The 23,014-nt window shown below is 37.1% G+C and overlaps 3 protein-coding genes and 1 long non-coding RNA gene across 13 annotated transcripts; 3 read left to right on the top strand and 1 right to left on the bottom strand.

Moving 5' to 3' along the window:
• Window positions 1-3,489: 3,489 nt before the first annotated feature.
• LOC147500359 (uncharacterized) lies at window positions 3,490-5,027 on the top strand. Its single transcript, XM_086563635.1, has 5 exons — window positions 3,490-4,086; window positions 4,165-4,287; window positions 4,364-4,633; window positions 4,706-4,828; window positions 4,905-5,027. Exons 1-5 carry the CDS (start codon window positions 3,490-3,492, stop codon window positions 5,025-5,027), a joined length of 1,236 nt encoding a protein of 411 aa, XP_086419761.1.
• Window positions 5,028-7,279: 2,252 nt separating this feature from the next.
• On the bottom strand, window positions 7,280-8,895 carry LOC147500358 (uncharacterized). Its single transcript, XM_086559320.1, has 2 exons — window positions 8,439-8,895; window positions 7,280-8,238 (listed from the first exon to the last, which is right to left on the bottom strand). The coding sequence occupies exons 1-2, from the start codon at window positions 8,806-8,808 to the stop codon at window positions 7,508-7,510; spliced, it is 1,101 nt and encodes a 366-aa protein (XP_086415446.1). The 5' UTR covers window positions 8,809-8,895; the 3' UTR covers window positions 7,280-7,507.
• Window positions 8,896-12,006: 3,111 nt separating this feature from the next.
• Window positions 12,007-15,732, top strand: LOC147500357 (uncharacterized). Its single transcript, XM_086563634.1, has 7 exons — window positions 12,007-12,228; window positions 12,324-12,596; window positions 12,714-12,901; window positions 13,363-13,762; window positions 14,254-15,121; window positions 15,258-15,669; window positions 15,723-15,732. The coding sequence occupies exons 1-7, from the start codon at window positions 12,007-12,009 to the stop codon at window positions 15,730-15,732; spliced, it is 2,373 nt and encodes a 790-aa protein (XP_086419760.1).
• A 258-nt stretch (window positions 15,733-15,990) lies between these two features.
• On the top strand, window positions 15,991-20,444 carry LOC147500356 (uncharacterized). Of its 10 annotated transcripts, none has more exons than XR_015196308.1 (8): window positions 15,991-16,083; window positions 16,324-16,421; window positions 16,594-17,680; window positions 17,773-17,848; window positions 18,197-18,348; window positions 19,197-19,395; window positions 19,612-19,736; window positions 19,859-20,444. It is a non-coding gene; the product is annotated as an uncharacterized LOC147500356 (long non-coding RNA). The 10 variants fall into 10 exon arrangements; XR_015196313.1 differs by having other exon boundaries at window positions 16,324-17,121; window positions 17,361-17,680; XR_015196312.1 differs by having other exon boundaries at window positions 16,324-17,121; window positions 17,315-17,680.
• Window positions 20,445-23,014: the final 2,570 nt, after the last annotated feature.

Raw genomic sequence — 23,014 nt, 5'->3', positions numbered from 1 at the left:
TGAATGAACCCGATAAGCAAACAAGCAAACATCGGGTCAAACATTATAAACAATCTTTGGTGTGAGTAGCCCTAAAATACAAATATACTTATACATATACATACACAATCCATACGGGCAGTTAGTTCCTCCATCGAGGCTTTTAACTTTCAACGACTAATATAACATACTCAAGTACAATAATTAAGGCGGTAGTTCCTCCAATCGAGTATTTTAACTTCTCACCAACCACACAACAAACTATACACATCATAAATAAGGCATGTAGTTCCTCCATCGAGGTTTTTAGGTTCTAACTAAACAAATAACCAACCAAACATATTACCATAATTAGATTATTTCAAAGCTTTCTTTGTGTGTCCCTAAAATCACGTCAGATCTATGTCTTTACCTAGTTTCTCACGCTACCACAATCGCAACCCAACGCCAACATGTACATCCACATGCCTCCCTTACATAATGAGCCACTCCGCGTCGAACCACCACCGAAATGGATGCCGCGACACCGTAAATCCTCACATGGAAGCCAAATCTATGTAAGCACCGCCACTATTCTAAGATAAAATATTATAGCATCATCGTTCTATTTTGCGAACGGAATAATCGTTAGCCACTATTCGCTCGCCAGGAGAGTCAGCCGAAGGCCATTCAAATTTTAATCAAACGCCGGGAAGGGCGGGAAGCCTATTCGGATTAACCGAACGCCCGGAAGGCCAATCACACGAGTTGTGGTAGTCGGGTTCTAGGATTTTCGTTATGTAATTTATTCAAAAGGTCATACATTAATGACTCATAAACATTTCTACTATATCACGCGCGTGTCAATTACCTTATTGCACTAAGCCATAATATCTAGAAACATCTCAATTATATCTCATAGTCACTTTCGCTTCTTTCACGCGTTAATATATTATTGACTACACCACACTCCCCGTGGGCAAATATTCATCAATACTATGCTATCTCATAGTAGCATCTCACATATATAATAATGGAGCGTTTACATAAATTTCTCCAAGATATTGCATTAATATAAATATCACAAAGATATTATATCATGTCACAATGCTTCAACATATCGCGATACATCTTTATTATAGCGTGTTAGAAATATAATGTCTCCTAACATCTCAATATCACACGGTCAAAAATACACAACATCATTTGTCAAATCTTTCTTATAATGACAACCCAATATACAGTTTCCACGGCATTTTATTACTATATGTGTCCATATAATATCTATACACACCAAACGTGAAGACAAATAAACAGTCCCACAAATCCACAATCAAAGCCCAATATATATATATGTTTTATACACTACTCACGTCAAATCTAAATTAGATAATGACCAACCAAGTTATATAATATCGACAACATATTATTTCTATATTTATCCATAAAGTCCAATATGTGAAAAACTAGAAAAGTCAACATTCACAGTCAACGGTCAAAGTCAACGGTCGACGGTCAAAGCCAAAGTCAACACATCATGGTCAAAGTCAAAGTCAACACATCATGGTCAAAAATCAAAGTCAACCCATCATGGTCAAAGTCAACACATCATGGTCAAAGCCAAAGTCAACCCATCATGGTCAAAGTCAAAGTCCAATGTCAACGGTCAAAGTCAACCCATCATGGTCAAAATCAAAGTCAACCCATCATGGTCAAAATCAAAGTCAACCCATCATGGTCAAAGTCAACACATCATGGTCAAAATCAAAGTCAACCCATCATGGTCAAAGTCAACACATCATGGTCAACGTCAAAATCAACACGTCATGGTCGAAGTCAAACTGTCATTGTCAAAGTCCAACCGTCGTTTCCGTGTTCGACAGGTCCAGGGTCATAGCCATGGTTCATGGCTAAAGGCAAAAGTGCATGGCTCATGACCTCATGACTAAGGTCATGGTTCGGGCCCAACTGGTCTAGCCCAAACCTTTGAACCCGTAAGTCTAAACATTGGAAGACCCATATAGATCTATTTTAAGTCCTATGGACTGGCCCCAAGCAAAGGTTAGAAACTGGCCCAAAATAGTTAAGTGATCGGGCCCAAAGAAAACTAATCAAACTGGTCCAACACACAAATGGTTCGGCCCATCAATTTAACTCGAACCGGTCCACAAATTACAAAACAAATAGAAATGGCCCAATCACTTAAATTAGATTTCGCCCACAAAATTAAAACTGAAATTTCGAGTTCCTCCATCGAAATTTCGCCAAGCCACCTAAACATTTCGCCCAACCACTTATGAAATTAGACCGCCCCAAACCGAACCGACCCAGCCCAAACAAAAATTAAAACATTTCGCCCAAGGCCCAAAATCGATCATCAACATTAGCTTCTTCCTCACCCATTCTCTCCTCCACCACCACCAAAATCCGCCACCACAAAGCACTAATCGACCACCCTTTTGACCAGGGGTTTTACACTAAATGAAAACCCACTAACATTAACAAAACCAAAACACCATTCCCTAAATCGATAGCCTATTTTCAAAACCAGATCTACAAGATTTGTTTTATCCGCCATTAATGGCTTCCTACGTTCCCACTCAACCGCCTCACACACCTTAATCCAACCAAAACACATCATCACCACATCACCACAAAACACCACAACCAATCAAACCAAAAACAGCCCAACCACCGGGTTCGTCTCCACCGCCATTAACACCTCCCACCAAGCTTTGGCAAAGATCGACCACCACTCCTAAACAGTTGGGTTTTCATCCCCAACAAAACCCAACACTATACCCCACCACGAGTTCAATAGAAAAATAGCACATGCGACGCCATTGAAGCTCAGGAAGCTTCGACAGTTTTCCCAATTTAACACAGTTTGGACAGTTAAATTCAAATCAAATTTCAATAAAGTTTAATAAGACAGAATAGCACGAAGTCCAATACAACGGAAAATGAAAATGAAAATGAATCAAATACCGCGAAAAACCATAAGTTCGTGAAATAGCAAAATAGCTACTCACATTGATGAACAACACTCGACGAATCCTCCTAGCCCGATTAAATTGGCCCAAAGAATCCAAATTTTCATCTCTCACTTCCATTTTCATTATTTTATTATTCTCTTAACCCTATTTTCTAGAAAAAGTGTTTATATACTTGGGTCCAAACCCAAGCCTAACACCGACTTCGGCCCAAAACCAGCCCACGTATCCCAAGTCCAAATCAATTTAATTTTGAAAATAAATAAATAAATAATTAATTAAATAGAAAAATACGTGATTTTAAAAATCTCGGCTATAAAGGGCGCAGCAAAAAAATATAACCACCGTGACGGAAAGATGAGTTTGGCTAATCTTGGTGAAAAATTTAGTATCGCATTGTTAACATTTGTCTAGATTCCATTGCATTAATCGCATACACCATGCAAATATGTTACGACTAAGTTGTTTGCATGATTATTGTTTAACCATAGAAAAAAGAGTTGGGACCAGCTTTTGATCCATCCGATAGGACTATAATATGGAAAAGATCGCACTAAACGAAAAAAGGAACATACAAAGACGATCTTTTGCTAAAGAAGTAGATGAAAAAAATCGTGAAGATCAACTTTTTGTCAATACTTTTATGGTCCTTATCAATGCTTATGTTCTAATATATTCCAATTCCTTTTTATTTGAAAAAATATATATTAAGGATGTGCTGAAAAGCAAGTTGCGAGGGAAGGTATCTACTCAAGGAAGCAAAGACGCCTTAACTTTAGCATTATGCACACCCGAACATTCTGGTCGTGTGAGATCTGTAGGGAAGGGGGTTATACCCACCACGTACTTCAGCCTCATGAAACGTGGCTCACGGAAACACATCGCTAACCTTGAGTCAACAATTCAAGAGGACCAAGAAAGAATACAAGAATTACAGACCCAAAATTTGTTCGAACAAAACCAGAACTCAGGACTTCAAAAAGAATTAAGGATGGTGTTAGAAAGAGTCCAAAGGTTGGAGAATGGAGGCTCCGAAAAGATCTCTTCAAACAGCGTTACTAGTGTCAGTAGAGATCATATGGTACGCTCTTCTACTGAACATCAAGGGCATAAAGTAGTGAGAAAATTTCAGCAAGTAAGTATTTTTGTTTATCATGATCCACAACTTTCTTTTTTGTTCCATGCGTAATAATTTGTTTTTTTTGACATGTAGTCCAAAGACAAGGCCAAAACAACCCAACCGTCATCAAAGTTGAAACCTAGTCATGTAAAGAGAGTAGATAAGAAAGGAACAGGTCAATCACCTTCTTTGGGTCCCAAATCTGGTTTAGGGAAGGTAAATTTTAATTAACTTTTTGCAATATAGAAATAATTTGCTTTGGTTCCAATATGATTTGCTTGGCTGGTTACAGGAGCAAGAGTGTAGTTTAGCTGTGAATTCTAGAACAAATATTGTTGCTAAAGGATTGGTCTATGAGGAGTGTGGACCAAACGATAAAATTCACGGTCATCTTTTGGGATCTGGGAATTTTCGTGTGGCGGTTAAGTCACTTGTTTATAAGGATGCTGGTCGTTACCATCTTCCTATACAAGTGAATGATGAGATCATGTATGTGGAAGATGCAGTTGGCACACAAGTTCCGTGGCCAAAAGACTTTGTTCTGCTTAAGGACGACATTGAGGTAAATTAAGAGAGCCTTTTATATGCAATTATTCATTTTTCCATGCATAATAATTTTTTTTTTTACATGTAGTCCAAAGGCAAGGCCAAAACAACACAACCATCATCAAAGCTGAAATCTGATCATGTAAAGAGAGTAAATAAGAAAGGAACAGGTCAATCACCTTCTTTGGGTCCCAAATCTGGTCTAGGGAAGGTAAATTTTAATTAACTTTTTGCAATATAGAAATAATTTGCTTTGGTTCCAATATGATTTGCTTGGCCGGTTACAGGAGCAAGAGTGTAGTTTAGCTGTGAATTCTAGAACAAATATTGTTGCTAAAGGATTGGTCTACGAGGAGTGTGGACCAAACGATAAAGTTCACGGTCATCTTTTTGGGATCCGGGAATTTTAGTGTGGCGGTTAAGTCACTTGTTTCTAAGGATGTTTGGTCGCTACTATCTTCCTATACAAGTGAATTACGAAGTTGCATGTGGAAGATGCAGTTGGCACACAAGTTCCATGGCCAAAAGACCTTTGTTCTTTTAAGGATCGACATTGAGGTAAAAGAGCCTTTTATATGCAATTTTTTTTAATTTCCGATTCGCTATGATTTTAATGCCTGGTTGGTTTGAATTTTCAATAATTTAGGAAGAGACAAGTAAAAGTAGTGCTAGTCGTCATCAAGGTCCAATTGATTCTTTCAAGGGACTGCTCAATATCATGCTTCCCGAAACCCATGGTGTGGTATTTTTTCCAGTTGGAAAAGAGTTGTTTGGAGAAGATACAGAAAAATTTGTTATCGAGAAATGTGATTTGTTGGATGTGTGTAATATGGATAGCTTAGAAGCTGTTTGTTTAATTGCATACATGAGGTAAGCATATCTTGAAGGTTTTATTATTGGTGATTTTAATCAAATATTAGTTATTTAAATTTATTTATGACAGTGATTTTTTCCTTTTAGAATCCTTTACAGTGAATTTGTGAGCTGCTGCCGTGACATCGTTGGATTTGTTAATCCTTTATCTTTTACAAGAGCAGATGGAACTGCTAAAACTGAAATCATTGTAGAAACATTGCGGAATGCAAGTGGAAAGAAAATTGTTCTCATTCCTTACAATCCGGGGTAAGGACATAAATGATCCTATCACGTTGTATTGTTTTTAAATTGATAAAACTATCAATTGTAATTGATTGTTTTCCATTTTTTTTCCCCTTTTCTTTCATAGCGCCATTGGGTTTTAATTGTCATTGATCTATCAATGTATGTCTTTCATTTGGTTGGATTCGATGCATGGTGAACCAAGCTCAGATATAGCAATATATTTTAGGAGGTGAGCATAGCTATATTTTTTGACATATCTTAACATTTTGAGGTACTACCATAGTGAAAGTACATAAAGGATTGAATAAAATGAAGTACTAAAAACGTCTCCAATTAGACTTCCCACTAGCGATTGTGAATTAAATGTTTTGCATTTATCTTTGTGAAGTGCGGTCCTCACATTGCAAAGGGTTGATGGGAAACGAGTTCCGCTGAAGTGGGACAAGATCAAGGTAAACAAATCCTACACATTATTGTCTTTTTCTTTGAAAAGTATATGTTTACATATGTTGTGAGTCTATATGTTAGGGCCCATATCAACCAGGTGTGGCACAGAGTGTGGGTATTATACAATGAAGTTTATGAGGGAAATAGTATAAAGCTTGTTCAACCTCATCATTTGAAAATAAGGTATTCGAAAGTTTTGACAAACACTTTATTTGGCTCAATGCAACGACTTTGCCTTATTCTTATATAGTAACTCTACATGTTGTGCTTTGACTCATCCAGATAACAAATTTAGAACTGAAGGAGACATACACGCAAGATGAACTTGACGGTGTTCGGCTTGATATTATTCAGTTCATCCAGAAAATGGGGTGTTTCAAATTTAAGCGAATGAGGATGAGTTTTAGCTATGTTCGAGACCCCTCCAGGTTTAATTTATGAGTCTTACCTTTTTAATTTATGTTTGATAGTTTATTGTACATTTTGGAATTTGTTGGGAAGATGGAAAAAAATTAATGGAAGTTTTTTATTATTATCTTTTTTTTTAATGTTTGATAGTTTATTGTATATTTTGGAATTTGTTGGGAAGATAGAAATGTTGTATGTAGGCGGTGTAAATTTTGTTATTATGCGTTCGTTTTTGATTTGTTATTAGTATTATTTATTAAAAAAAAAAATATATATATATATATATATATATATATACCACGGTTTAGCATAAACCGTAGTATTTAGTATAACTATATACCACGGTGTTATAATACATACACTAATATAAACCACGGTTTTCAATAGCTTATATGTCACGGTTCTGTTGACAACCGTGGTATATAATGGGCATACAAACCACGGTTATTTGAAAAACCGTGGTATCCGTTAAATATATATACCACAGTTTTGCTATTATTATATACCACACCACCTATTGTCACGGTTGTATAACAGTGGTAAATATATTTATACCACACTTAAAAACAGTGGTATAAGTGTTATTCTGTAGTAGTGAATCAACTTAAATTGAGAACTTTGATACCTAGAAAAAAATATATTAAAGAACTAAATTGTAAGCAAATAAGTATAAAAACAAAAAATTGAGTTTTGTATGTGTAGTCTGTGAACGAGAAAACAAAATAATATTACAATGCCACAAAAAAGGAAAAAAAAAATACAATGTTCACGGAATCCCCCAAGAGCAAAATGCTCAATAGAGAGAAAAGGGAACGCTATGAATTCCCCACCTCGACTCTCTCTGTACAAGTACAACCAAATCCTGCGTCTGTCACCGACTTCAAAAAAGCGGTACAGACTATTGTGCGCATAATGCAGGTACATATTATTACAATCATAGAATTGACTGTGTCATACTGTCATCACTATCACTCATGCCATCTTTCCTCTTTTTTGGTTTAACACCACAAGAAATGGCGCATTCAAATCCATAAACATCACCGAAGCACGATAACAATCCTGCATTATCAGTATGTCTCCTTCTATGTCCAGCAGTAGATTTAGATTTGAAGGACCCAAGATGGTGGTGTCCACGATCATATACAGGCGGTAGCTCAGTTTTCCACCTTTCTAGTTTTGATTTTAAATCCTCAGCCTTGTGTTTTTTCTCTGGGTCCCACTCGTCTATTACGTCCCCACCTGTCTCGGGTAACGAAAATAAGTCATGAGCCGTTGTTCCTGCTGCTATTGTTGATGGGGCTGGACCAACATCTGACTCGGACCACATTGACCCAGTTGTTATTGTGATCAATGGTGGCTCACCAAATTCCGAACTAGGAAATGATAATCCTGATTTTCGTGGATAGTCTGGATCAGTAGCATTCGAATGACGTTCACTTCTGCTACGACGTAAAAGACGTGCTTGTTTGTTGTGGAAATTAGGATGGTGATTTGGAGTGTGTAACTCATCACCCATCAAATCTCGAAATCCAACGGCTGAGGCGCTTAATTGGGTGTATAATGGCATACTTCTCATGGATCCATCTAAAAGTGCCATACCAATGTTGAGTATTCCTTGTGGTCGACCTGATGGACGACGAACTTGTAATGCCACGAATCGCATACCTGAACATAGTCATAAAGATCATTGAACGATTTCGACAAAGGGTGGTCACAGCAATTAATTAATAATAATCAAAAAGTAAGAAATGCATTGACAAAGTCATTGGTTGACATGCAACCAAGGGTGGAGAATAATTTAATTTAGATTGCACGTTTGAGGTTAACGGACAGCACAAATGTGCATTCAGGTAGCAGAAATGTACCTGAATTTTGTGGCTGAGTCCAGGTTGACTGAGGGAGGAGATTACCAACAAGAAGTCGAACACTACCAACACGAACATCTCTAAACCATTTGACAGCATAGATTTCAATCATAACAGCTGAAGTATCAGAACGTAAGAATGACTCGTTTACACGAAAAACAAACTTATCGTTCCAAGATGGATTATTTTTATTTTGATTATCAATCCGAGTTGATAATTTACGCTCAGCATTAACCCATGCAACAGCGTACGTACGCATTTTACGTGAAACCAAAGCTAAATCTTGAGCTGAGATGATATTAACCTCAAGAAGTTGGAAAGGAGCTTTAGGCTGCGGGGGGACGGACAAGGACATTGTAGCAGTGGTCATGGTTTTTCGACGGTTGGGAAACCCAGACTCGTCGCCACTGTGACGACGAGAGGGATACCTTGCATGAAGGTGCTTAGAGACAAGAGAGCGAGAAGAAGGAAGAGGTAAAAGATGAAAAGGACAACAATAATACACATAATAAAGCGTGGGATTAGGAGAAATTAGTTACAAATGATTTGACCAGGAGTGTTCTTTGTCTATTTTCCCTATACAGTATACATGTCCATCTCACGTCTTACTATATTAGAAAAATGTGGGGGTTGAGGAATATTGATTTGGTGTCACGTTTCAAAATCGTAAATTTAGTCCGTTTAACAAAACTTCTTCTCATTTCGCGATTTTTCCTCTCTCTATTGGCCCTCTCTCTCTCAGTCTCCCCATTTCACTCTCTTCTCAAGCTTCGAGGTCGCCCACCCTTTCTCCCCATTTAATGCTTTAACCTAACTTCATTCAAAAACCTACCTATCAGTTAAGGAAATTTCGAAGATTCAAGCTTGCTCTTGAAGTAAATATTGTTGTTTGGAATGGGGTTTTGAGTTTTCGAAGATTCAATTTTTTGGTTTATTTAGATTGGGGTTTTGAGTTTTGATGTTTTCATGGGGTTTATTTAGAAAACACTTACTGCAGGCAAACATCTAATAGGAACACTACCAGCTTCAACATGAAATACTTCAGTTACTTTAAGTACTAAGAAAACACAAATGCATATGTGAACACAACGACAATGCCAAATATAGTATGTGAAGACATATTTAATTTGTTTATCTATCTTGGTGACCAGTATTTTAAGTACTAAGAAAACACAAATGCATATGTGAACACAACGACAATGCCAAATATAGTATGTGAAGACATATTTGTTTATCTATCTTGGTGACCACTAGGATTGACCAAAATGAATTGCTCTTATGCACCGATTTCTCTTCTACTGTATACATGTGAAACCACAAGTGCCTTTATAGAATAATAATAATTGTGGTGGAAGTGCTTGAAAAAACAAGATGGTATCCAGCACTATGAATGAATCAGCAAAAACATCAGGTTCCTTGATTAGAGATGTAGTGCCTATAATTACTCCTATTTCTTAATTAAGGGAGGCCGTTTTATTTTTCAATTTAGTGGTATTCGACATTTCAAACTGATGGTCCTGGTCATCAATCCTGATCAGATAATACATATGATTGCACTTGGCAAACACATACTCTGATGGGTCTAATTATCTCTGTGTAGACCAGTTCAATTTGCTACTTCAAATTTGCAAACTCTTTTTACTCTCTACACCTTTCAATGAATCTTCCAAACATTAATATCGCTTTAGTCTAATTATATTATCAAGAGATAAATGCAGACTTCTAATCTAAGTGGGCCAATAAACTCTATGATTATTGAAATTAATATCCCTTTAAGAAATTATGTTGGATTTTATTTTATTTTTCACTAATAAGGTGCTCATTTTGATAATTGTTTATATTCTGTTGTGTTTGTAATTACTTTTTTTTTTTTTTTTTTTTGACTATATATTTAGTGATTAGGTTGTGCATGTTCTTCTCGCCACCATTTATTCTCAGTTGCACTACAGATGGAGAACTCGGCCCAAGAAAACTCATTGGTACTTAACGGAATTCATGATCGTCTAGAGCGGCAACGACTGAGACAAAGAAATCGACGCCAGAACATGACTGAGGAACAACTTTCTGCTCATAAGGAACGCGAACGTCTGCGTCGTTGAGATAGAAGACAACAAATGACTGCGGGACAACGATCTATTGAACGGGAACGGAACCGTGAATACTATAGACGTCGAAAGAATGGTTTAACTGGTGGCCAAGTTCAACTCGATCATGATAGACGCCAAAATATGAGTGAAGAACAACTTTACGCACATAGGGAACGCGAACGTTTGCGTCAGCGAGAGAGAAGGCGTCGAATGACTGCTGAACAACAATCTATTAATCGGGAACGGAGACGTGAGTACTATAGACGTCGAAAGAATGCTTTAACTGGTGAACGAGTTAAACTAGACCATAATAGACCACAAGAAGGCCCTACCAACGTCAAAGGACCAAGCCAACTACATTCCCAAGGAGAATACGTTCAAGGCATCAATCAGATTTCACAGCATTCAGGTAATTAATTGCTTGTTTTATGTTATTTTGATTAATGTATGCTTATTTATTTAGACTTTGCTATATTTATTTAATATTGTAGACCAGAGCCAAGTACGGTCCCAAGAAGAATCTACCCAAGTTGACGCTCAAAGTTCACAACATTCAGGTAATTAATTACTTGGGTTCTACTGTATATCTATTTAAACTTTAGTATATTTAATTCTATATTGTTAATTTTCATTATTTATGCACGTGTTATTGTTTTACTTCAGGTGTCACTATTGTTGAGTATGACGTAAATGTAAACCATTTGCTCTCTCTACTGAAGCAACATATTGAGTAAGAGTTTAGTAGATTCACTGGTAATTACTTGCCAGTCACACTTGAAGTTGATGGTCACACATTTCGAGTTAATATTGGTATGTAAAGTTTTATGATTATACTTCAGTTTATTTCTTTATTAATTTGTTTGTTATATTTGTTATTATTAGGTTATTATTGTTATCAATTCATTGTTGATATTATTACTAACTAACTTTTTTGTTTTTTTGAAAGCAGCTGGTGACAATGTAGGAAATCCAAATATTGACTTAAATGATGTTTATATTAAGAATGACCTGCTTCGTTCCCGGCATGCATTTATGGATGAAATTCATTCTACAGAGATAGCTACAAACACAGGTTCACCTCTTTTGGAATTTTTTCTAATCAATATACTAACTTCTTACTTAAATTTATCTGATCTTTTGTAAAATATCTGGCAGCTACACTAGAGAATAATAGATTTTCATCCGATGGTATTAGATCAAGAAGGACATCATTGTGTTCATACCACAATAGTGCACGAGGCTTTGAAGATAGCCCTTATATTGAACCGTTCCGACTCCGAAGTTTTAAAACATGTCATCACTGTGGAGCGAAATTATTTCCTTCTGAGACAAGTAGTCTCTGTTGTCTTAACGGGAAAGTCAGGCTTCCTTTGCTAGCACCTCCATCCAAATTAGCATATCTATACACATCACAATCAGCTGATGGTATTCATTTTCGAGAGAATATTCGTTCATATAACCATGTGTTCTCTTTTACTTCCATGGCAGTTCATATTGATGATGATTTGGCAAATGGTAGAAATGGTGTGTACACACATCGTGCCAGGGGTGCCATATATCATCGAATTGGTGGTCTCCTACCACGACCTGGTGACCGGCCGCGTTATTTGCAAATGTATATTTATGACACTGACCATGAATTGGAGTACCGTCTAACTGAGAGAAAAATTCTTGATAGACGGGTTTTGGCTATCCTGAAAAAGGTGTTAGACTCAAACAACAGATTCGTGCATATTTTCTATGTGAGATCTCTCATCATGACATTCTTAACAATATTCGTCTACACATCAAAGAGCAGCCACCTAATCGCCATCAATATTCACTACCAGAATCTTCGGAGGTTGCAGCTATCTTAATCGGGGGTGAAGAGCCAACTGACATGAATGAAAGAGACATTATTGTTGAAGCAAGATCTGGTGATATATTCAACATCCCAGACACTGTGGGTTATTATGACCCATTACAATATCCTTTATTGCATCCATATGGTAACTTTGGCTGGGATTTGCAAATATTTTTTGATAATTCACGTAGAATCAGTTGTCGAGCTTTTTATTCTTACATGCTACAGGTACATGTCAATTTTCATCTTATATATATTATTAATAATTGTGATTAATTCTTATATAATTGGGTTTAAGTTATACATAATGCTTACATAAATGAAGTTCATGTTTGACATGTCTAGATTCGAGAAAACCATCTATCGTTGTTACTCCGTGGCGGTAGACTTTTGCAGCAGTACGCGGTTGACAATTATGTTAAGATAGCAACTCAACAACTTCGTTTTATACCCAACAACCAAGATAAGATTATGGCTGAACTATACCAAGGTTTGCATGATTCTCTTGCCGCTGGGGTCACTGATACGTACAGGTTTGCAACAAACGCGATTGTTATAATTTATTTATTTTTTATTATTTATACTTTTTTTTTTTATCTATAATTTATCTTTCTGGATTCTTTTAGACAATGTTGGTCGTAGAATAATATTGCCATCAAGTTATATAGGAAGTCCTCGCGATATGCACCAAAGGTACTATGATGCAATGGCCTTGGTTCAAAAATTTGGAAAGCCTGATCTCTTTATTACAATGACTTGCAACCCCAACTGGGATGAAATCAAAGAGAATTTATATGAAGGCCAGACACCACAAGATCGTCCAGAAGTAGTAGTCCGTGCATTTCATGCAAGATTTGAAGAGCTCAAAAATGATCTCTTCACCAAAAACATCTTGGGCAGAGTAATAGCACATGTTCATGTCATTAAGTTCCAAAAAAGGGGGTCTCCCACATGCACACATACTCTTAATCCTTGATAATGATGATAAATTCAGCACTCCTGATGACTACGACAATATTGTTCGAGCAGAAATTTCATATCCAAATTCAGAGCCTGTCTTATATGATTTAGTCAAGCGACATATGATTCATGGGCCCTGTGGCTACCTTAAATCAGATGCTGGTTGTATGAAAGATGGTTTTTGCAAGAAAAAATATCCGAAAGAGTTTGCTGAAGTCACTATTCAAGGAAACGACTCTTACCCAACATATAGAAGAAGACGTAATGGTCGGGTGCTAACTCTCTCCAAGGGGTTATCTGTTGACAATCGTTGGGTTATCCCTTATAATCCTTGGCTCCTGCGGAAATATGATTGTCACATCAATGTAGAAATATGCTCAACAATCAAGTGTGTGAAGTATCTGTACAAGTATGTGTATAAAGGCTCCGACCAGGTATCTATGGAGGTAAATTCCACGTCACATAATGATCAATATGAGATAAAGAAATTTGTAGATGCACGCTGGATTACACCTCATGAAGCGCTTTGGAGGATATTCAAGTTTCCACTCAATAAAATTTATCCATCAGTTTATGCCCTTCAAGTTCATCTTGAAAACACGCACCAAGTCCTTTACTCTGAGGGTCGAGATCTACGGGAACTGCTGTCACATGAAAAGACCTCACGCATGATGTTAACTGAATTTTTTAGAAAAAATGCATTGGACATCGATGCAAGACAATATTTGTATCGTGAGTTTCTTGAGCACTATACATGGAATAATTCGCAAAGATGCTGGGAGAAAAGATGAGGAGTTAACAAAGTGATTGGCATGCTACACACTGTGTCACCTTCCGAAGGAGAAAGATTTTACTTAAAATTCTTCTTGACCATGTTAGAGGCCCAACCTCTTTCGATGACTTAAAGATCGTTAACTCTTACAAGTGCTCAACATTTAAAGAAGCTGCTGAGAGATTGGGTTTACTTGAAAGTGATAATGCAATAAGGGAGCCGTTGTTAGAAGCAGCTACTATTAATATGCCTTCAGCACTCAGACGATGCTTTGTCACTATTTTAATGCATTGCCAGCCAATGGGTGTTCGTGCTTTATGGAATGAGTTCCACGACTATATGGCAGATGATTTCTCTTCTACAACTTGCTCCACTCACAAGACGAATCGTTTGCTCACAGAGTTGAATTCATTGTTGTCCCAATACAACAAATCTATTTCAGATTTTGATTTGTCGTGCATATCAGAAACATGCATTCGGTGCTCTTCAGACTTCAGCATAAATATGGAGGAGCGCCGAGTACCTATACCACCTGAAGACTTGGCATATATTCAAAGTTTGAATGCTGATCAACGGATTGCTTTTGACACTATTATACACTCAGTTGAATGTAACGAAAGTTCTGTTTATTTTATTGATGGACCAGGAGGCACTGGGAAAACATTTCTATACCGGTCGATCTTAGCCTATTTGAGGAATGAGGGTCGCATAGCAATTGCTACATCCAGCTCTAGTATTGCTGCCACAATGTTTCCAGGAGGTCGTACAACACACTCAAGGTTTAAAATACCTATAAATCTACGATCAGCATCCACATGTAATATAAGTAAGCATTCTCCCTTAACTGAATTGCTGCAAGAATCCTCTATTATCATCTGGGATGAAGCTACAATGACCCATCGTCACGCATTTGAGGCTTTGGACAGAACCTTGAGAGATATCATGGATGTTGAAAATCCTTTTGGTGGTAAAGTTTTGGTGATGGGTGACTTTCGCAAGACGCTACCTATTGTAAATAAAGGTACAATAGCACAAACTATAGATGCATGCGTAACAAAATCAAATTTATGGAACTATATATGTAAAAGTCATCGGTCTCAGAGTGAATATGCATGCATTGGAAGATCCTTCATTTTCCGATCTTTTACTACGTATAGGAGACGGCACTGAGACATGTATCAATGGTGATATGGTAAAGCTACCTGATGACATGGTCATACCATGGGTGGATGATCACTCTTTGACTCGGCAAATAGACAGTGTGTTCCCAGACATACAAGAAAATGCAGGCAATATAAATTACGTAGTCCAACAGGCTCTCATTACTCCAACCAATGATGTTGTTGACTGTATAAACGAGCATATTATTCAAAACTTTCAAGGATATGAAGTCACATACTACTCATTTGATCATGTTGAGAATGATGAACGCCATTTGTACCAACCGGAGTTGCTTAACTCTATTAATCCACGTGGGTTGCCTCCTCACATATTGACTTTGAAGATAGGATCACCGATAATGCTTCTCATAAACATTGATCCCAAAAATGGGTTGTGCAATGGAACAAGGTTAGTATGCCGCTCTTTTCTACCGAACTTGATTCATGCAGAGATTGCTACAGGTGGTTTTAAAGGTGCACCCACTTTCTTGCACCGTATACTCCTGAAGCATAGCGAGGATCTGAAGCTTCCATTCAATATGATAAGAAAGCAGTTTCCAATTCGTTTGGGTTTCGCTTTGACCATACATAAAGCTCAAGGGCAAACATTGCCTCACGTTGGTGTTTACTTACCTGATCATGTATTCAGTCATGACCAACTCTATGTGGCACTGTCAAGAGGCGTATCTAGACACACGACCAAGGTATTGGTAAAAAAGGGAAACCAACATTTCACGAGAAATGTGGTCTACACTGACGTGATCTCCTCATTTAACTCCATATCACAATGATATCTCTCAGAGGTCACTATGTTCTTTCTGCTGTAAGTAGCTTTGAAGCTTCTGTATACTTATCAAAATCAACCTATGTTCACAACTCTTATATATGGACATTGTTGTTATTGTTGCTTTATGTTATGTGTAGTTTGTACAGCTGATACTTGATATGTTTAGTTCTAAAGCAAATTGCATAAAAGGATTATGCAACTCATGTATTGTACGAAGAAATCGTACATTTACAAATAAGTGTTCGAGAAATTTGGTTGTTGTTGTGGTGGGTGCAGAAGTTAGAAGTTGCTATGATGAAGCAAAGCGTACAACTGAAGCATTGACCATGAACTACCACAGATGCACTGATGTTGTCAATAATTTTGTTGCTCAGGTATGTTTATTTCCTAATAATATATGTGCACACATAATGTGAAATACAGATGTGATTAACTTTTGGAACTAGATTTGCACTAGAATTAATTGTTGGTCGCTAGAGGCTCTTAAATAAATCTTCATAACTAATTCTTCACCTAAAAATTCCCAAATGAAAATTTATACTACAGTTTGTAAGCAGCAGGATACACTCTCTAAATTCAAGGTTGAGGTCAGTAGATTAACCAAATTTTTCGTTTTTCTTACTGTATAAGGAGTATCTGAAAAATGTGATATGTTGTTTCAAAAGCGAGAGCAATCAGTAAAGAGGATAGATGCGATTCTGAAATTGGTTACTTCCATACCTGGGATTGACAACCACGATGCTAATGCAGTAATTTTGTTCTATCATTATATTTTACTGTTGAACTGAATGTGTTTATAAGAGGTCACTGCATCTGTGAGAGGAATGGATTTCTTATTTTTCGTATCTGATTTGTGAGTTATCCTTGGTGAGACTACGGCGAGTAACTCATCTCTTACTTCCCGTTGGATCGTCTATCTTGATATAACCATCATTCGTCTCTGTTGGTGTGTCTAGAAAAATCACAACCAGGATGGTTAGCAATAAAAACAAACACTTAGCAATCTTGAATCTACTATTGCTGAGGCTTCACTTGCAAGCAAGGAACTCAAAAAGAAACTGATTAATAGAGAAGGTATAATCCTTTACTCCAAGATATTTCCATTTTTTATGTTGTTTATTATTATTATTATTTTTTTTTTGACAATTTAATCGTTTATTGTTATTACCTTAATGTAAAGAGAAACTCATAGGTGTGCTGTACTGCTTTACTAAAATTTGAATAGGTTGGAATTAACTTTTGAAATTCTCAGTACTTTGTGTTTCAGAAATCTTCTTTTTAGCTATAAAGATTAAAAAAAGTTTGTGGTACAGCTCCATCCAATGTTAAGATGGGATCTAATGCTAAAATAAGTAGAACTATGATGCGTTCATACCACAACTACACGAGGGATTTTAGGGACAGTCCGTACTTTGAACCCTTCCGACTCCAAAGTTTCAAGACATGTCGTCATTGTGAAGTTTCATTCATTAGCAACCCTATGTAGCTCTCTCAAGAGGTGTATCAAGACAGACGACCAAAGTGTTAGTTAGAAAAGGATACCAGAAAGGTTACTCAGGGACTTTTACAAGGAATGTGGTTTACCCTAACATGTTCAAGTTATTTAACTCCAATGTGCATTGACATGTCTCAGGTATTCTCCTCTTCTCTGTATATTGTCTCAGATATATATATACACAAATACAACTGTCTTACACATGTTCTATTTGATTTCACTGGAAACAGATTCTGATTCGTCTAGGATTTGCTTTAACAATACCCGAGTCACATTGTCAGACCATTCCTCATTGCACTCTTACTGGTAAGTAATTAGATTGTGAATTGCCGTAAGTGAACTCTATACACAGTTTGTTCTTTTTTTGTGCAGTTTTATTAATGTGTTCTGTATATAGTGTTAATGTTATTGATCTTCCGTGTTCTATCCACATGATGATTTTTTTTTTTTTTGCTTAATTTTTTTTTTCCTCCAGTCCAGTACCAACACAAAGTCAACTTCCATTACAAGTGCTTCCTCAAGCACTGCCAATATTCACCGCACTCTCTTCATTTCCAAAAACAAAAAAACTTTGTCAGAATCAACATATGTTCGTATATAACTTTCATCTCTTAAATATTCTATATACCATATAACATAATATATTATTTACAGCAAATGCATTTTACCTGTGAGATGCGTAATTCCAAGGTACTTCTTGACAAGGGATGGTCTTACAATGCATGCGAATGTTGCCTAAAGACAGTTGATATCACCAGTAGCTGTTACAAATGCGCAACGCACGGCATTGTGCCTTTATAACAAAAGTAAGTTTCAGTTAAATTTGGGATGTATAATCATTATTTCTTTGGATTATGTATAATTAAGTGCAAGTATGGCTTTTGGACATAAATAAATTAGACTATCATTGTTTTTTTTTTCATGTTTTGCTGTTCATTTCATTAAACTATGAGTTGGGCTGTTTAAATTTTTTTTGCCAAGTGTTTATATTGTAATACTGGTTTGGAGACACTGGTTGTTAATTATCAGATTTAAACAATATTTACGTTGTAACCTCTGGTCTATCTCTTTTGCACTTAGACATGAAGTGATGCTGAGTTGTTGACTATTTGAAACATATGTAACCTTCAGGATATCCCCAAGTCACTTGGCCATGTTTAGCATGAAATTTTTCTTGATATGTTCTTGGTTCAGTTCTGCTTTTTGACCTTCGGAATGTGTGGAATGTCTCAATCTCTGTGGTGGGTCTGGTGACTGGTAGAAGCTGTTAAGGCACCATGATAATAGGATGTCATTATGGCATCATTTCATTGAAGTTAAGTTTATGATTGATCGGTTGATTGAATCGTAAAATTCCAGTCTGCATAGCACTCCCAGGGTATGACAAACTCCAGTACAAGTCTGAAAGATAGTTATGTAGTTTGTCCATAAGTTATTGCTGCATTTGAGTAATCAATTTGCTTTGCATTATTGGTGGTCAACTTTCATTTTAATCAATATGAATTACAAATTAGCAACTCATGCTAAACTGATCTCATTCAAAACATGCTTGCCAATCAAAAAAAAAATGAAATTAGCAGCAATTAGTTCATTTGTGTACTATTTTCATATGTAAATTTGGTTCAATGTTTGTAGTTGCCTCCATTTTTCACAGGCTATTGTGGCAGCACTCATGACATGGTTGGGCTGGCTCATTTTTGGAGAAGCCGGTGTTTACTCTAAACGTTGGATTCCAAAAGCTATTTATGTATTTGAACTGCCACTGCAGTTTGGTATTTCAGTGCTGGTAGTTGCCTACCCATGTGCATTGGGTTCAGCTACCCCAACAGCTGTCATGATTTCCACATGAATAGGTGCTTCCCAAGGCGTTCTCATCAAGGGTAGAAATGCTCTTGAAAAAAGCACACAAAGCAAAAAACCGTATCTAATATCTGTTAATAAACATTCATAACTGTTATATGTAACTTTTTATATCTTCTATTTTGTCTTTGATTCTAAACACATTCTGTTGACTAAATGCATAGAAAGATGATTCATTGGATTTCATTATTTCAACACTCTGGCTTCAGGTGAAATGTGTTGTGTTTGAGAAGACTGGAACTCTTACACAGTAGAGAAGCCTTTGGTAGTTAGTACGATGCTGTTTTCAGACATGGCTATTCAAGAATTTTGTGACATGGCTGCTATTGCAGAGGTAGTCTCTGTTTCTAGCTACTACTCCTCTTATCATTACTTGCTTTGTAAGGGAAAGGGGAATAGTTGTTTTGGATTACCATTTATTTGTTTTTATTTTTCTTTAATTTTCAAATCAAACAGTAATCATCCTGTCGCAAAAGCTATAGTGGCGCATGCTAAGAAGCTGCATCAGCAGTATAGGCACGTAAATGTAGATAAAGACTTCGAGGCCCAGGGTCTGGGGTGGGCGGCATGGTTGGTGAGAAAACGGTATTGGTTGGGAACAAGAGACTCATGAAGGTTCACAACATCCCAATGAACCCTGAGGTTTAGGAGTACATGTCAGATAGTGAGCAGCTTGCTCGCACTTGCGTGTTGGTTGCTGTGGATGGCATGGTTTCTGTATCATTTGCTGTGACATATCCTGTAAAGCCAGAAACTGAGCGTGTAATTTCATTTCTTCAATCAATGACTGAAAACTGGATATTACCTATCCGGTGGCTATTGTGGAATAGGTGTGGCTATTGTGGAATAGGTGTGTCATTTAAACAATGTTCTGAGGCAGATCATCCTGGCCACATCAATTTTCTGCTATTTTTCTTCTTCAGTTCAGTTGTAATGAAAATGAAAATTGACTCAATTATGAACCACACATTGAATAATATCTGTATAGCAATATTGTTTTCAAATGGAGCTTATGAGAAAAAAAATTGTCCTTCTATGGCTTCATCCACCTGTTGATATCGAACCCACATTTGCACTGGTGATGGTACAGTGTTGCTGTCACACTTGTGTAACAACAACGATCGTTTACACATTTACAACGACTAATGCATCCTTTTGTGTATAAATTCTGTTTCCATCAGCATCTATAGTGCATAATTTTCACTAGCAAAAAGAGATCCGTTCTTTAGAAATGGGTGCTTGGTTTGTTATCCAGCAAGTCTTAGCCATGTTGGCGGTGACAATGGCTTTCCTGGGTTCTATATGTGAGGCCAAATGTGAGTTTCAAGCTATCTTCAACTTTGGTGACTCCAATTCTGATACTGGCGGTTTCTCAGCGGCTTTTCTGCCAGTCTATTCCCTATGAAATGACTTACTTTAAGAAACCGTCAGGCCGGGCTACGGACGGGAGAGTCATTATTGATTTCTTCAGTAAGAATTTATCGTTTTTGAGTTCTCTTTCCATCAGAAAAATTGTTGTTTCCGCGATCTTTCGGGCGCTTGGGACAGAATTACCCGGAGTAATATGGGACTTATTGTTTCTCATTTTTGAAATTATCTACGCCAAGTAGTATTGTAGCCATATGGGTTGATTTTGTTTAGACCATACTAGAAAATGGCCCAGTCCAATCGTATGCTTTAAATAATTTATTTACAACCGACCTAGCAATTCTACACTGAAAGTCGGGTTTCGAATTGAAGGGTTCCGTCTCTCACTGTAATTTTTTTTTTTTTTTTTTTTTTTCGATAAACCACTTCTTTCCATATATTTAAAATCTCATAAGAGGAGTTACAGACTCAAAAACCCAATTTGGAGGAGGTCCAATTCACATATCTCCGCCTTTCACTTGGCGGTTCATGGGCATCTCCATTGGTGTTACGGCTTATCCAAAAGAACTCGGAATTGGACTCATTATTTATATTACAGACTTGAAATAAATCTAAAATTTTCTTCACATGTTCATCTACTTGCCAACCTAAGCTTTTCTCATTCCCTGCAAGCACGTCCATCAACTGACGATTATCTCCCAAGACTATAGAGGGCCCTGGCTTTAGCTTCTGAATTAGAGCAGTTGTGACTTCTGCTCCATAACATTCTCACCTGTATAGTCGTTTTGACAATTGAATTTCATGTATGTCGCCCCGATGAATTTACCATCTGGACTTCTGCATATTGTGGCCGACGCCCCCTTATTCTCACATCTGTTAAAAGCACCATCAAAAGAGATGAGATTCCTGTTGCTGTACAACTCCCTATGGCGCACACTAAAATCTAAAGTATTGTTTATGACATGACGAAGATCCTGGCCATTAGGGGATGGATTGTTCTCTGCAGTATAGGCTTCTGTGATTCTCTTGACTGTTTGATTCACAATTGTGTAGAGCTCCTGGAAATTGCTCCTCTTTCTTTCAAACTTGAGTTTGTTTCTTGCTTTCCGTGATTTCATGCATCATACATAAACCATAGATACCGGAAGCCTCAGAGATCCTTGTCTCTCCCGGCCTAATGAAATCATCAAGCCAACATCTGATATCCTTTTCTTCTTTTGCATCTACCCTCAAACTTATGTTTGATCCATACCATAATGTTCTACTCCACTCACAACCAAAGAAAAGGTGATAATCAGTTTCAGCGTGCCTTTCACAGAAAACACAAGTTACATCACCCTTTAAACTTCTTCTCTCAGATCAAAACCTCTCCAGTGGGTAGACCTCCCATGTAAGCTTTCCATATAAAGAGTTGAGTGGCTGCATCAGTTTTTATTTTCCAGATCCTCCTTATACTCTTTTTATTCATTCTAGAGCTCTCACCCTCCTCATATTCTTTGGCAAGTAACTTGTAAGCAGACCTGACTGTAAGAACTCCCTTCTTATCTTTCCACCAAATGATTTTATCAATGACATTTGGTTTGATAGTTAAGGTTTTAATACAATCAGAGATAAGGTTAGGAAACAAATCTCCTAACCTAGTAATGTCCCATTCCTCCTCGTTTTCCCTAGATAGGTCAGATACTCTACGTGTGAGGTTTAGATTGACTCTTTCTGGGTTTAGGTGGTTTCCTAAAATAAGAGGTTTTTCAAGAAAAAGTAACCAGGGTTCAGAAAAAGTTTTAATCCTAGAGCCATTACCAAGTAACCACATGAATCCTTCCTTTACTGCTTTCATACTTAACTGCACACCTCTCCAGAAAAAAGATTGTGGTTTTTTCTTCTTACCATCTTGGTTATTAAAACAATCCCACTTATATATACTATTGAAAGTTCTAGACCATATCGAATTTCTCATCCAGAATAAGTCTCCAACGTGTTTAGCCAACATGGCCAAATTCATTTCTTTGGCTTTCCTGAAACCCAAACCCCCATTTGCCTTTGATTTGCAAAGTTTCTCCCAACTCATAGTATGCCAAGCAGTAGTATTTGTTGTTCCATTCCACCAAAAATCCCGATTGAGCCTATCTATCCTTTCATTGATCCTGTTAGGTAAAGCATAAACTCCCATGGCATAGATAGGCACCGCTTTGCCTCTTGATTTGACTAAAGTGGTTCTGCTTAGCTTGTGAAAGGATTTTAGCT

This window comes from Coptis chinensis, chromosome 5 (assembly GCF_015680905.1).
Source record: "Coptis chinensis isolate HL-2020 chromosome 5, ASM1568090v1, whole genome shotgun sequence".
NCBI classification, from domain to species: Eukaryota; Viridiplantae; Streptophyta; class Magnoliopsida; order Ranunculales; family Ranunculaceae; genus Coptis; species Coptis chinensis.
The sequence above is the reverse complement of the archived record's forward strand: the minus strand, read 5'-3'. Positions and strand labels throughout refer to the sequence as shown.